Here is a 16,566-nt window from a genome sequence, read left to right as displayed (position 1 = left end):
CTAGAGTTTATATTGTTGCTTGTGAGCCACACACAGTAAACTGAGTTCTTGAAATGGGCTAGTGGGAAGTGAATGTGCTGTATGTGTAAAATACAGAGATTACAGACAGTACATGCAAAACAAAAAAGAATGGAAACATTTCATAAATCTTTTTACATTGATTTCATGATTAATGAGAATATTTTGGATATATTGGCTTAAATTATTAAAAATTGATTTCACCTGTTTCTTTTTTACTTATTTATGTGAGTATGGACAGGGCTGTTCTAAAGACTGTTAATTCATTCATGTAAGATCCCTTCAATAACTGAGTATCTTCAATGAGCATATTCTGTGCTGCCTGGCTCTCAAAGAATGAGAGCTTGCCATTTCCAAAAGTACAAAGATAAAAATCTGGGAATAAATCTAATATGAAATGTTCAGATACATTTAGAGAAAGTTTAAAACATTCTCCACAAGTCCAAAATAGTTGAAAACTAGAAAACAAAGTGTACTTGAATAGGAAAATTCATTGTCTCCCCCAAATTAATTTATAAATTTAGCAGTCTCAAGAAAACTACCAAGAGGGTGTTAAGGTTTTTTTTATGTGTAATGGGGTATTGAAGGGGTAGGAGGGGGATTATCTTAAAGGATATATAGTGCAAAACAAATAACCAAAAAATTCAATAGCCAGGAAACTCTGTAAGAGTATAACGAGGGAATTACCTCTATCAGCAATTAAAGGCATGTTATAACATCTCAGTTTATTAAACATTCAATAATTGAGTATCTACTATGGGTCCTGTATTTTCAGCATTGAAAATACTACTGTGAACACTTAAAATGGTGTGACGCCACCTGAGAAATGGCCAGAAGGCCCACAGGAACAAACAAAACCAAGATCCATCATGGAATTTAGCCTATGATAAAAGCTGTCATCTCAAACGAGGGGTGAGGATAGCGGAGAGGCAGAAATGGAAGAGTTAATAAAATGTTCTTGAGGGGTGGAGGGGTAAATATATCCATATATTAAACCTTACAAAAAATACTGAAGGGCACAATTGTTTTAACTGTAAAATTAAACACAAAACTGAAAGAAACAATGGAGAACGCTTTCATTCTTTGGGTGTGAGCGTGTGTGTATGCATGTGCATTGTGGTCTCCGTGGGAAGGTCTTTCCACATTCGCAAAGTTTAAAGTATCTCAGTTCGTTGGGAGCGGCGGGGCGGAGCAGGTAGTGAACTCCGTGCTCCTACCGTTTCTGGGGGAATTAGTCTCGTCCTGTGGCAATGCGTGAACTGAGCGGCAGGTCTCCAGAAGCCCGTCACTGGTACTTGTCTCAAGAAAATCTGTGTTCAACAGAATAAAAACAGGAAGCTGGACTTTATCCAGAACCGCCTCAATCAAATATGAAGGAATTACCGGATAAATTAATGAAAAACTACAGCTGTTTATTCTAAACATCACTTCCACCTAAATACCCATTTCCCTTAGTTTACCCATATTTTGATCTCTGCGTTGTAACATTTGATTGGGCCGCACAAAATGCATTTGAAGCAACTACAATTTTTAGATGCCTAAGTATCATCTAAAAGAGGGGCGGGGACCAGCCTCCAGGAAAAAGTGGCCGACGCAAAGTTGGTTTTTTTCGTGCTCACACACCCATCACACCTTTCCCGAAAGTTACACGATCCGAAAAACCGATATCCGGTCATCCATCTTGCCCTGGATAGATTAACGCATCCCTTTGTTGCTAATAGCAGACAAGAATAACGCAGGGCAAAGGTGCCTGTACCCTTCTCCTCGCCCCCGGGAGATACCAACTTTACTTGGTAAATGTGGAAATGTCCAAAACATCAGAAAAATTTCTACTGGAGAAAAGGGCAAACTTCAGCCGGGAGAACGGGCAGAATAGTCAGGAGGCCGCCACCATCCAATTAAATGCAGGACGGAAATCATGGGCTAGAGTGGGCCAACCGGCGAGCAGGGCGGGACTTTTGAATTTAGACCAATCGAGATACCTCGTTAGGACTCATTTTTAGTTGCGATCATTCGTAATGTTTTTGTGGCTCGTAGGTGCAGGGCGAGGCTGGTGGATGTCATCTAGTACGTCAGGTGTGCGTGGTCTCCGAGCAGCTGACCAGGCTAACCGGAGCCCGCACAGGCGAGGAACGAGCCGCAGGAACGCGGCCAGGATCACGTTCAGCAGTGCCCCTCCCCAGCTCCTACGACGCCTTTATGGGTACAGCCCGTAGCCACCTATCTCCCCGCGCCACCTTACCTTAAAATGTTAAGGTGAAAGGAACAATGGACGTGGCAGATGAGCAAATAGTCAGCTCTTTTTCTTTTGAAATCTGTGGTGGCTCTGAAAAGAGCCTTTTTGGGTTTTAGAAGCAGACCCTCGACAACCTACTTCTTTTTGGGTGCGGCTTTCTTGGATTTAGCAACCTTGGGCTTGACGGCCTTGGGCTTAACTGCCTTAGGCGCGTTTCTGGCTGTTTTCTTGGATTTGGCAGCCTTACTTTTCTTTGGGCTTTTGGCCACTTTCTTGGTGACGACCGCCGCCGTAGTTTTTGTTTTCTGGGTCTTCTTAGCGCTTTTCTTCGGCGTGACAGACCCCGTGGCTTTCTTGGGCTTTTTGGCTGCTCCCGCGGGCTTCTTGAGCTTGGCCGCGCTCGCCTTCTTAGCCTTGGACTTGGCTTCCCCGGAGACCGCTTTCTTGTTGAGCTTAAAAGAACCCGAAGCGCCAGTACCCTTGGTCTGCACTAGGGTACCCTTGTTCACCAGGCTCTTGAGGCCCAGCTTGATGCGGCTGTTGTTCTTCTCTACATCGTAGCCGGTGGCCGCCAGCGCCTTCTTGAGTGCAGCCAGCGACACGCCGCTGCGCTCCTTGGAAGCCGCGACTGCCTTGGTGATGAGCTCGGACACCGGGGGGCCGGATGCCTTACGGCGAGTCCCCGCCGGTTTTCTGGCAGTTTTCTTCTTTACCGGTGTCTTTTCCGTAGGCAGGGCGGTGGCAAGAGCGGCAGGAGCAGTCTCCGACATGCTGAACACACAAGATTTTGACGCAAGTGGCAGACTGCCGATGAAGCGGGGCCGAAGCCCGGCCGCCATATATATATAGAGCGCAGGCGCGCCCTGATTGGTGCTCCGGTCGCCCGCCTGGCTGGCAGGCTCCGGGCCGCCGTGGTGCGCCCAAGTTGTGTTTGTTCCACTTCACAAAAGAGGAAAAATATTAAAATATCCTTCACCAAATTACCCAGGTTTGGTCGGGAAAGGATCCGAGAAGCCTCAGGCTTCATACTCTCCGTTTATTTTTTCCGCAACCACAAACACAACGCGTCCAGACATCCCCAACTCCCCCAACTCCCAGGGAAGTCCAGGGCAGTAGGAGACCACTTTCTGTTTTTCTTCTAAATTGCCTTTTCGCTCCTTTGCCCCTGAAAGTTCTTTTTCTCAAGGATGGTTGGGCACATGCTTCCCTTCTTTGGGGGACAAAAAAGAAATGTTTTCCACCTAAATTTTCACGATAATTCTGTTTCTTCGCAAGGGAAATAACACAGGTCCTCTATGAATTCTGCGTACGGACCGATAGGAACTGTGGACTGGGACAAGGATTCCGTGGCCAGTCCAAAGCATTTAGGGCAGGATAGGAGTGGGTTCATAAGCCTTGGGGAGGAGGCAGTGGTAGTCCTGGATGACAAGGGGTTGTGGACTTAGTTCTTCGATTTGAAGACATTGAAACTATCAAATCCCTCTTTCATAGATGGGGCGGGGCATTCTTCACTTCTCCAAAGTCGAGAAATTGGACTGTTTTTAAAAAGCCCTCAGGTTCCCCTCTGGGTTGTGCAAGGCAGGGGGTCTGGCCCACAAGAATAGAATAATTAGAGAAAAAGGGAGAGCCCCTAAGCTTGCAAAGAACCCCCCCAAAGACTTGGCAGCTAGAGACATTGTGATGATCTGTTTTCAAACAAGCATTTGTTTTTGTGTGCTGCAATAAAGAGATGAATTTCAGCACATGAAGATTGTACGTTACTTCCAGTAACACTATCTAATACATGTCATGGTATATATAGAAGGACACTCTCTAACTGGCATCTCATTGATGGAAATAAAGCAACTGACTTTAATAAAATACACTTTTGACTAATAAGATGAACTGTAGATTTGAAATAAAAAAAACCAAAATGGCAAAATTTAAACAAATAGAGGAAAAGTACTGGAACATATAAATTAATATACCATTTTTTGTTAATAGGCTCACCTCTTCGCATTTCCCCTGAAGCTGCTCATATGTATTCTATTCAAAAATTTGCTTTACTACTTTAAGGTTTGCTACTTTGTATTTCAACCTTTGGTTCCAATATTGCAATTTTTTTCTCGTAAGAAAAGGCTCCGTAAACTTTCTTCTCAAATATTTAATACTTCTATATGTATATATATTGCAATGGCCATATGTAACTAATAGCTGTCATCCTGGAGAACATGACTACACCAAAGGTAACTGACTTAATACTTACTTTTTGATTAGGCTCAGAGTGTGTAAACTTTTATGTTCACTCGTAGATTAGTACATTAATAAAGGTTTTCTCCAATAGAGATGTAGGTAAATTCTTTCCAGTAGAAAACATAACCCTGTAAGTTAGGATTGTATTGCCTACTAGGATATCAGCTAGTTCTATATCCGATTTTCAGCTGTCTAGCATTCTTTCCTTTCCTGATTAAATACATATTTTGCTCACCTGTATCCTACTTTCACCGAACTTTGTCATGTTTGCTCCCTCACTAATGATTTAAATTATCCATGCACGAGCTTGTTATACAGTATTTGTTTAAGAGTCATGTTTTTAACTTTTTGAAAATTATGCTTTGACACTTGGTTAATCAGTTTGTCCTAAGGGCTCTGAATCAGAACATAGAAACTATTCTCAGAATGGAAGATACAGAATTCTTTGACCGTCAACTTGAAAGCAACCTTAGATCTGGTAGATGTTCCCTGGAGTCTCAGGCTTTGATGTAAGCTTGTACAAGACTGTGAGCAGCAAAGGGACTATTACAGTTAGCTCCAAGGGAAAATTCAGATTAAAGGTGTGATCTTCCCACTCAAAACTGATGGCCGCAAGATAGCCAGCAGTAAACTGAGGACATGAATATTGCCATGCAATAAATTGTGTATTCTTGTATTTATACACATCCTGAATATTACAGGTTGGCTAATTATGTTTCATGTTGGAAACAGCCTGGGAAGGTGGTATGCACAATTAAATATGTAGAACAGAATGCCAAATCCAAAAGGTTGTACTATAACTGGAGAGGCAGAGACAGAGAGAGGGATTCAAACAAGACACTCAAAGGAGAGTGAGAGATGTTATTAGCACAGGTGAATGGATCAGGGACTGACAGTTGATTTTTCTCTCATTTTCTCTTTCTACCATGCCCACATAGGGTCCTGATATTAATAAACCTTGTTACAAGCCTCAACTGGCAGTGATATCACAACCTCCGTTTTCCTGACTCAGGAAGGGATGAAGCTAATAGTAGTAGCCACTCCACTGGTGGTCCTGTTCAAGAGTGTAAAGTGTTAGTGCTTTGGTTCACTACCAGGCTGACAATATAGGGCAGCCTGAAAAAAAATACGCGGGAAAGAACTTCAAGAGATTTGCAGCCTGAAGATGTAGGTCCTCCAGTATATTTCTTTGCTTCAGCACCGCAAACCATTCTTACAAATAACCTCAGAGCAACTTTTCTGTTCTATTTGCAACCTTTGCAGGCAAATGGCCAACAATTTTTAGGCAATTAGACCTGAACCAAAACATTTCCCTCACCAGCCTGTGGGTACCTCAAGGGCTGAGAGGGAGAGGTACCTCTATCTCTATTCCCTGACATACCCTCAAAATATATTGGGAAAACTGGCAGAGAATAGTAAAACACATGGTAGAAGCTTAATAAACACAGGGAGAGGATTACAAAAGGAACAGTACATCACAAAACTATTTGCTTAATGTTTTGTAGATGTTACACATAAGTTACACAGGAAACTAGGTTATTAATGGCCACGTTATTCTTCAAGCTTGCTTTCAAAGACTTTAAACTGTTTCAAAAGTCAAATCTATCCTCAAAATAAAAGGATTTATCAAGAGTGAGAATATGTACATTATTACAACTTCCCAGACTAGGCCTCGAATAGACAATTACAAGATGCAAAAATATATTAAGCAACTAATACCAAAACCAGGCAAAGACCCCACCAAAAAAGAAAATTACAGACCAATATCCCTGATGAATGTAGATGCAAAAATACTCAACAAAATATTAGCAAACCAAATTCAAAAATACATCAAAAGGATCATACACCATGACCAAGTGGGATTCATCCCAGGGATGCAAGGATGGTACAACATCTGAAAATCTATCAACACCATCCACCACATAAACAAAAAGAAAGACAAAAACCACATGATCATCTCCATAGATGCTGAAAAAGCATTCTACAAAATTCAACATCCATTCATGATAAAAACTCTCAACAAAATGGGTATAGAGGGCAGGTACCTCAACATAATAAAGGCCATATATGATAAACCCACAGCCAACATCATACTGAACAGCAAGAGGCTGAAAGCTTTTCCTCTGAGATCGGGAACAAGACAGGGATGCCCACTCTCCCCATGTTATTCAATATTGTACTGGAGGTCCTAGCCATGGCAATTAGACAAAACAAAGAAATACAAGGAATCCAGATTGGTAAAGAAGAAGTCAAACTGTCACTATTTGCAGAGGACATGATATTGTACATAAAAAATCTTAAAGACTCCACTCCAAAACTACTAGAACTGATATCAGAATATAGCAAAGTTTGAGGATACAAAATTAACACACAGAAATGTGTGGCTTTCCTATACACTAACAATGAACTAATAGAGAAATCAGGAAAACAATTCCATTCACAATTGCATCAAAAAGAATAAAATACGTAGGAATAAACCTAACCAAGGAAGTAAAAGACCTATATCCTGAAAACTACAAGGCACTCTTAAGAGAAATTAAAGAGGACACTAACAAATGGAAGCTCATCCCATGCTCTTGGCTAGGAAGAATTAATATAGACAAAATGGCCATCCTGCCCAAAGCAATCTACAGACTCAATGCAATCCCTATCAAATTACCAACAACATTCTTCAATGAACTAGAACAAATAGTTCAAAAATTCATATGGAAACACCAAAGACCTCAAATAGCCAAACCAATCTGGAGAAGGAAGAATAAAGTAGGGGGGAACTCGCTCCCCAACTTCAAGTTCTACTACAAAGCCACAGTAATCAAGACAGTTTGGTACTGGCACAAGAACAGAGCCACAGACTAGTGGAACAGAATAGAGATCCCAGATATTAACCCAAAAAAATATGGTCAATTAATTTATGATAAAGGAGCCACGGACATACAATGGGGAAATGACAGTCTCTTTAACAGCTGGTGCTGGCAAAACTGGACAGCTACATGTAAGAGAATGAAACTGGATCACTGTCTAACCCCTTACACAAAAGTAAATTCGAAATGGATCAAAGACCTGAATGTAAGTCATGAATCCATAAAACTCTTAGAAAAAAACATAGGCGAAAATCTCTTGGACATAAACATGAGTGACTTCTTCATGAACATATCTCCCTGGACAAAGGAAACAAAAGAAAAAATGAACAAGTGGGACTATATCAAGCTGAAACATTTCTGTACAGCAAAGGATACCATCAATAAAACAAAAAGTACCCTACAGTATGGGAGAATATATTCATAAATGACAGATCCGATAAAGGGCTGACATCCAACTCATGCACCTCAACAAACAAAAAGCAAATAATCCAATTAAAAAATGGGCAGAGGAGCTGAACAGTTCTCCAAAGAAGAAATTCAGATGGCCAACAGACACATGGAAAGATGCTCTACATCGCTAGTCATCAGAGAAATGCAAATTAAAACCACAATGAGATATCACCTCACACCAGTAAGGATCGCCACGATCCAAAAGACAAACAACAACAAATGTTGGCGAGGTTGTGGAGAAAGGGGAACTCTCCCACACTGCTGGTGGGAATGCAAATTAGTTCAACCACTGTGGAAAGCAGTATGGAGGTTCTTCAAAATGCTCAAAATAGAAATACCATTTGACCCAGGAATTCCACTTCTAGGAATTTACCCTAAGAATGCAGCAGCCCAGTTTGAAAAAGACAGATGCACCCCTATGTTTATTGAAGCACTATTTACAATAGCCAAGAATTGGAAGCAACCTAAGTGTCCATCAATAGATGAATGGATAAAGAAGATGTGGTACATACACACAATCGAATATTATTCAGCCATAAGAAGAAAATAAATCCTACCATTTGCAACAACATGGATGGAGCTAGAGGGTATTATGCTCAGTTAAATAAGCAAGGCGGAGAAAGACAAGTACCAAATGATTTCACTCATATGTGGAGTATAAGAACAAAGAAAAACTGAAACAGCAGCAGAATCACAGAACCCAAGAATGGACTAACGGTTACCAAAGGGAAAGGGACTGGGCAGGAAAGGTGGGAAGGGACGGATAAGGGCAGGGAAAAAGAAAGGGGGCCTTACAATTAGCATGTATGATGTGGGGGCGGGGCATAGGGAGGAATGTGCAACACAGAGAAGACAAGTAGCGATTCTACAGCATCTTACTATGCTGATGGACAGTGACTGTAATGGGGTTTGTGGGGTGGGACTTGGTGAAGGGGGGAGTTAGTAATCATAATGTTCTTCATGTAATTGTAGATTAATGATAATACAATGAATAATATATATATTAGGCAATAGCCTTAATCAGAATTAGTATATAGCCTTACACAGTGACTATTTGGGAGGAAACCTGGATGTATGAGTTTTGCTACATTTGTTGGGACATAACTTTTTTTTTATTCCTAGCTCATCTCTATGTCATGCAAGAGCTTTTCAAACACTTACTGAGTAGTGAGCACTTGTTAAGCAAAGGATACCAAGAGAGAAATAAAGCAAGGATTAGCCAAAGAGCTTCCTCTCAAGGGATCACACCAAGTAGGACTGACACAGAGGACAGTCACCATCATCACAGAGTGTGGTAAAGCTGATCGGTAAGACACAGACCACTGAGAGAACTGAAAAATAAAAACTGAAAATGTTGACATGCTGGCTAGACCTTTGCCTTTAAGAATTTACCAATCTAATTAGGAAAATAAGACATCAGAGAATAGCCTAGGATAATGGTTTTCCACCTTTTAGATTTCAGGACCCCTTTATACTCTTAAACATTAATAGGGTCCCAAAAAAGTTTTGTTAATGTAGGTTACATGTACATAGATAGTTACTACTTTAGACATTAAAACTGAGAGGTAAATTAAATAATCTATAAGTATTTATTTGATAATGTTTATTAAATATTGCCAAATTAATTGTATTTGTAATCACATATAATTTATAGCATATATTATATATTCACTTGTATACTATAGATTTGCATGTAAAATCTATAGTATATAATACCATATATATAATTTTGTATATTATATATATAAATGATGGAAGATCAGCTAGAAAATGTTTCTGGTTCCCTAGCCCATTCAAAATCTGGCAGCCGCAGGCTACTCTGTAACTTACAAAGCTGCCTGCAAGTGGAATACACAGTTGAGCTGATGCAAGAGAAGACAAGAGACCTTTGGACTAACCACAATTGTTTTCGATACCAGGTCCTTCACTAACCAGCTGGACGACCCTGCTAAATTCTCAGACTTTTCCAAGTCTCATTTCCTCCTCTGTAACATAGGAATAGCACCTCCCCCAGGAATATAGTGAGAGTTAAATTAATAACATGCATATAGTTCCTGGGATTGTCTGAGCCCACAGTAGCCTCTTACTTGAAATTTATTCCCATTAGATCCTTGTACCATGGATTCTCCTGATTTTGGATGATCCTGAGAAGGTTGCTATCTCCATAATTTGGAGGGGTGGCTGAGAGTATTTCAAGTTCAACAAGCTAGTTTACTCTTTCCAATTATGTGTGCTTCCTCTGGCAGACTGAAAGGTCACAGGACCGAGGTACATCCCAAGGAAGGCTTCAGGAAGAGATTTTAACAAGAAGAGATGCAGTTGGACCATCAGAGAAAGGAGATGTGTGTGTGTGTGTGTGTGTGTGTGTGTGTGTGTGTGTGTGTGTGTGTGAGCATGTGTGTTCATGCATGCAATCATGTGTATGTTGGCAATTGGTAGGTGACCACATAACCCAGGACTGTCACTGTCACTTAGAATCTACCACTATATTGCTGTTCTGGAGTTTGCCCCTTTCCCAAAAACTCAATGGGAAAAGATTAGGATGACACTCCCTGCCTCCTGCATGCCAGGTATGGGTAAAATTTCAATGGAAGGCAGGTGTGGTCATCAGGGAGAACTGTGCATTACAATATGTAAGAGTGACCAAGGTGCTCCATTACCCTGCGTTTTTACTACTGAATTCACCTGGACTTGCTTAAGTTAAACAAAACATCTTGGGACTAAATTCTTATTGACAGCTTACCTAAGGATCTGTAGCTATACTTCTGTTAATATAGTACATTTCTTATACTTTTCATGTTTAATGGTAGTAGCACTTACATTTCCTTCTTAATTTTATAAAATAATCCAGGAAAAATACAAAGATGGTATAGTATATTTATCAAACAGACTAGCTCAAAAGCTGGAATGACTGGGTTCAAAGTCAACTTAGCCATAGGACAAGTTAACTTCTCTATGTCTCAGTTTTCTCATTTACGAAGTGGCAATAATAGTACCTATTTCATAGGTTGTTATGAGAATTTACAAGTTGATATTTATATAGCTCTTAGAACAGTACCTGTCATATTGTTACTACAAAAACATATATGATATATGTGTGTATATATATATATATATATACATATATATACATCTTTAATAAAAACACTTTTAAAAACTAAAGATATATTACTATAAACACAATATGGCACAATTCTGGAACCCTTGACTTAAGAATTCTAGTAAAGATAACTGAACATTTCCTGTGCACCAAGCATAATATGCACTGTTTTCATTCCATCTTCACCACCATTCTGTAACTACCATTACAATTATTATCACTTCACTTGTAAGAAAATGGAGACTGAGGATTCAGATTTCTTCTAAGACAGCCCTGCAAACTGATTACAATTAAAATAGTTAAACACATGCACACTACAATACGAATTGAACTAAAGTCAAAGAAAATAAGACTTGTTTCCCTAGCTATAAAGTGCATAAAATTAAACTACACCCAACTATTAATTACATAATAATCTGTTTAGTAAGTTTTAGGTAAAAGGTGTTTTCACCCCTGCAAATACATTTTGTACTACCTCACAGCTCCGCAGAATGAGAGGTGTTTACAATACATCGTGCTATTTGTCATAATGGACACTAGATGGCGCTCGGAACCAACCAAAACATTTTTTAGAGGCTGGATATGTTCCAGTCCCATCAGGCCTTCGTTTAACTAATGACCCTCTAGTTACGCACTCAACGGTTTTAGTTCTCTTTAGATGAACAAAAATTACTACACGCATTTGACAGATGATGATCCTGAGGCCATTGGGAAAATGAGAGCAACAAATTAAGTGACTTGGACTCCTGTATTAAATGGTCTAGAAAAAACATGCTGGTTAATTTTTTTCATTCCACAAAGAATCAATCAGCACCTTCGATAAACCTAGCACTGTGCTGGTTTCCAGGAATAAATAGGTAAATAAGACAGGCTCTATACTTACGGTGCGATTTTGAGGATGAAGACCTAGAAATACGTAGATAACAGTGACAATGGAAAAGATGTCTGAATAAACATGAAAAGAGTGGAACACCTGGAGGTGGAGGTAAGACATAGTCTTGATGCTGGGGTTCTTGTTTGCAGAGTTGAAGAATGAATTTCACAAACACCCATAGTAGGAGAGCCAGGAAGAGGCTTTTATTGAGAGATACAGTGAGAGGACAGAGCTCCTGGCTCACACCAGGAGGGGACAAGAGAGGCCGTAGTGGTGCATTCTCTAGGGGTTTTATAAGCAGTTGAGGATTTTTGGGAACCTGATAAAGACTTAGGGGTGTGGACTTGTTAAGTTATCCCTGAATATTTAGAATTAACTTAACACAAGCACCCTCCTGCTCTGATGATTTCTCCCTGAGGTAACTGCTTCTTGGTCTAGGAGCATATCAAACAAGGATGCCTGCCCAGTCCCTACGGTGGGCTGAGGTATTGTTTGCTAAAGAGTAAGTTAAGAATCTTACTTCTTAAACTTCCTGGGTGTTAAAATGCAATCTTATCTTTAAGGTGGAATCCTTTCTGCCTTTTACTATGTTGTTTACAGCTGGGTCTGCAAGCTAAATTAGTTGCCCAGTTTGCAAATCACCTCATCAGGTCTGAAGAAGGAAACACTACATATGCCTGGGCCTTTTAGCATGCTGAAGTGAATCTTACACATGATTACAAATGATTAGCATAATAAAAAATGTGCGATACAGATGGAGCCAAGATAGCAGCATGAGTAGGGCAGCGGAAATCTCCTCCCAAAACCATATATATTTTTGAAAATACTTCAAAAACAGCTATTCTTAAAAGAAAGACCAGAAGATACAGGACAACAGCCAGGCTACATCTACATCTGCGAGAACCCAGCATGTCACGAGGGAGGTAAGATATAAGCCACGGCCTGGTGGGACCCAAGCGCCACCCCTAACCCAGCTCCCCTGTGGGAGGAGAAGAACTGGAGCCAGGAGGGAGAGGGAGCCCAGGACTGCTAAATACCCAGCCTTACTCATCTGCACTGGGAGCGTAGACACACACTGCGTGGCATGCTGGATACTAGGAAAACTGAACAGTAAAACCTGCGAGCAGGTTCCCACAGCTGGCGCCCCTGAGACAAAAGAAAAGCAAGGACTTTTTGAAAGTCTTAAAGGGACAGGAGTCTCACGGCTGGATGGAAGTGTCCCGGCACACTCAGCACAGCAGCTGGGAATTCTGGGGAACTCTGGATGCCATAACCCCCTGGGCAACAGTGCAGCTCTTAGGCATCTCACGGCGATAAACAGCCTCCCACCCATTCCCTCTCCAGCCCCACCATAGCAGAGCAGGAGCCTGAAAACAGCCATGCCCACAGCAGCCACGCAGAGCTGCCTCAACAGCAGCCCAGGCAAAAATCACAGACCCCGTCTGAGTGCAGCTGCCCAGCACAAGCTGCTAGGGGTCACGTTCTCCCAGGAGAGGAAGGCAAGGAGCAAACGGGAAGGGACTTTGTTCTCCCAGCTGACACATGTGCCAACTGCCCACGACTACCCCTATTGCCATGAAAAGGCAGAAGAATTTGATACAGACCAGAATCACACAGACATCCTCCCCTGAGAGGGAACCTGGGGAGATAGACTTAACCAATCTTCCTGAAAAAGAATTAAAAATAAAAGTCATAACAATGTAAATAGAATTCGTGCCTCATATCAAATTTACCGAGTATCATAATTCTTCCAAGTGGTAAAGATACCTCAAGACAAATGCTGGGCATAGAAGCTACAGGGCATAAATATGCAAAGAAGTAAAAAGCTAACCTTTTCAAACAATAAGGCTTCCCTCTCACTTACCAACTTCACATTTCCCTGTATGGCCCCGGAAGATGACTGGTTAGCCAGAGACGGGTAAGATTCCTCAAGGGAGGAACAACCTAAGACAGGCACAGTCGCAGGGGGGCCATCAGGTGAGAAATTGGGGATCAACAGAGGTGAGGCTTAGAACCTCACCCCCCCTGTTCTGAGAGAAATCTTCTGCATACGTGGATGTTTTATTGCCCTGGTCTAGCTTGGATTAACACATAGTCTACAGGCACACACCTGATCATCTACATTTGCTCTCTTACAACACTAAACTATGTTTTCTACCTTTATCTTGTATCTACCTACCACTTCAGCATTTTATTAAAAATAATAATAATAAAGAGAGAAATGTGGTATCCACATATAAATCAAGTATAAAAACCAAATGAGTATTCATATTTGAACTGACTGTTTATAGTTCATAATGCATGAGCAAAACCGAAAGTTTCTGTGATGACTGCCCTTGTACTGTTCACTATGTAACTTATTCATTATGTAAGAATTTGTTCTACATGTAAGAACTTGTTTGTTATGCCTCAGAAGATTGGAGACTGACGAAAATTAGGCTTGGGATGGATTAATGATTGTGCATTTAGCATTGACTCCCCTATACAGAATTTTATTGTCGTTAACAACCATTTGATCAATAAATATGAGAGATGCCCTCACAAAAAAAAAAAAAAAAAAAAAAAAAAAAAAAGGACAGACTTCCAATGGTAAAATAAATAAGTAACCGGGATGTAATGTATAGCATAAGGAATATAGTCAAGATATTGTAACAGCTTGGTAGGGTGATAGCTGGAACCTAGAATTATGTATATAAATGTTCTACCACTGTGTTGTACACTTGAAACTAATGTAATGTAATACTGTGCGTCAACTACCCTTCAATAAAAAATAATTATTTAAAAAAAAAAAAGTCATAACAATGCTGATGGACTTGCAGAGAAATATGCAAGAGCTAAGGAGGGAAAATACAGAAATAAAACAATCTCTGGGAGGACTTAGAAGCAGAAAGGACAAGGTGCAAGAGGCCATTAATAAAATAGAAATCAGAGAACAGGAATGCAGAGAAGCTGACACAGAGATGAAAGGACCTCCAGGTATGAAAGTATATTAAGAGACATGTGTGACCAATCCAAATGGAACAATATTCACATTATAGGGGTACCAGAAGAAGCAGAGAGAGAAAAAGGGATAGAAGGTGTATTTGAAGAAATAATTGCTGAAAATTTCCCTAAACTGGGGGAAGAAATAGTTGCTCAGACCATGGAAGCACACAGAACTCTCAAAAGAAGGGACCCAAGGAGGACAACACCAAGACACATAATAATTAAAATGGCAAAGATCAAAGACAAGGACAGAGTATTAAAGGCAGCCAGAGAGAGAAAAAAGGTCACCTACAAAGGAAAACTCAACAGGTTATCATCAGACTTCTCAACAGACATCTTACAAGCCAGAAGAGAATGGCATCATATATTTAATGAAATGAAACAGAAGGGCCTTGAACCAAGAATACTGTATCCAGCATGATTATCATTTAAATATGAAGGAGGAATTAAAGAATTCCCAGACAAGCAAAAGTTGAGAGAATTTGCCTCCCACAAACCACCTCTACAGGGTATTTTAGAGGGACTGCTCTAGATGGAAGCACTCCTAAGGCCAAATAGATGTCACCAGTAAAAATAAAATCACAGCAAAGAAAGCAGAACAATCAAATACTAATTAAAGGCAAAAAATAAAATCAACTACCCACAAAAGCAGTCAAATGAAACACAAAAGATCACAAAATAAAACACCTAATATATAAAGAATGAAGGACGAAGAATAAGAAGAGAGAGAAATAAAGAATCATCAGAATGTTTTTATAATAGCTTAATAAGCAAGTTAAGTTAGACAGTAAGATAGTAAAGAAGGTAACCTTGAACCTTTGGTAACCACAAATCTAAAGCCTGCAATGGCAATAAGTACATATCTTTCAATAATCACCCTAAATGTAAATGTACTGAATGCACCAATCAAAAGACACAAAGTAGTAGAATGGATAAAAAACCAAGACCCATCTATGCGCTGCTTACAAGAGACTCACCTCAAACCCAAAGACATGCACAGATTAAAAGTCAAGGGATGGAAAAAAATATTTCATGCAAACAACAGGGAGAAAAAAGCAGGTGTTGCAGTACTAGTATCAGACAAAATAGACTTCAAAAGAAAGAAAATCACAAGAGATAAAGAAGGATATTACATAATGATAAAGGGGTCAATCCAACAAGAGGATATAACCATTACAAATATATATGCACCCAATACAGGAACACTGACATATGTGAAACAAATACTAACAGAATTAAAGGAGGAAATAGAATGCAATGCATTTATTTTAGGAGACTTCAACACACCACTCACTCCAAAGGACAGATACACCAGACAGAAAATAAGTGAGGACACAGAGGCGCTGAACAACACACTAGAACAGATGGACCTAAAAGACATCTACAGAACTCTACACCCAAAAGCAATAGGATACACATTCTTCTCAAGTGCACATGGAACATTCTCCAGAATAGACCACATACTAGGCCACAAAAAGAGCCTCAGTAAATTCCAAAAGATTGAAATCCTACCAACTTTTCAGACCACAAAGGCATAAAACTAGAAATAAATTGTACAAAGAAAGCAAAAAGGCTCACAAACACATGGAGGCTTAACAACATGCTCCTAAATAATCAATGGATCAATAACCAAATCAAAATGGAGATCCAGCAATATATGGAAACAAATGACAACAACACAAAGCTCCAGCTTCTGTAGGATGCAGCAAAAGCAGTCTTAAGAGTAAAGTATATAGCAATCCAGGCATATTTAAAGAAGGAAGAACAATCCCAAATGAATAGTCTAAAGGCACAATTATTGAAATTGGTA

General features: G+C 40.1%; 1 protein-coding gene across 1 annotated transcript; it reads right to left on the bottom strand.

Moving 5' to 3' along the window:
- Positions 1-724: 724 nt before the first annotated feature.
- LOC118913081 (histone H1.2-like) lies at positions 725-3,108 on the bottom strand. Its single transcript, XM_036886815.2, has 2 exons — positions 2,261-3,108; positions 725-1,328 (listed from the first exon to the last, which is right to left on the bottom strand). Exon 1 carries the CDS (start codon positions 3,091-3,093, stop codon positions 2,389-2,391), a length of 705 nt encoding a protein of 234 aa, XP_036742710.2. The 5' UTR covers positions 3,094-3,108; the 3' UTR covers positions 725-1,328; positions 2,261-2,388.
- Positions 3,109-16,566: the final 13,458 nt, after the last annotated feature.

The sequence above is a fragment of the Manis pentadactyla genome, chromosome 16 (genome assembly GCF_030020395.1).
Source record: "Manis pentadactyla isolate mManPen7 chromosome 16, mManPen7.hap1, whole genome shotgun sequence".
NCBI lineage: Eukaryota > Metazoa > Chordata > Mammalia > Pholidota > Manidae > Manis > Manis pentadactyla.
The sequence above is the reverse complement of the archived record's forward strand: the minus strand, read 5'-3'. Positions and strand labels throughout refer to the sequence as shown.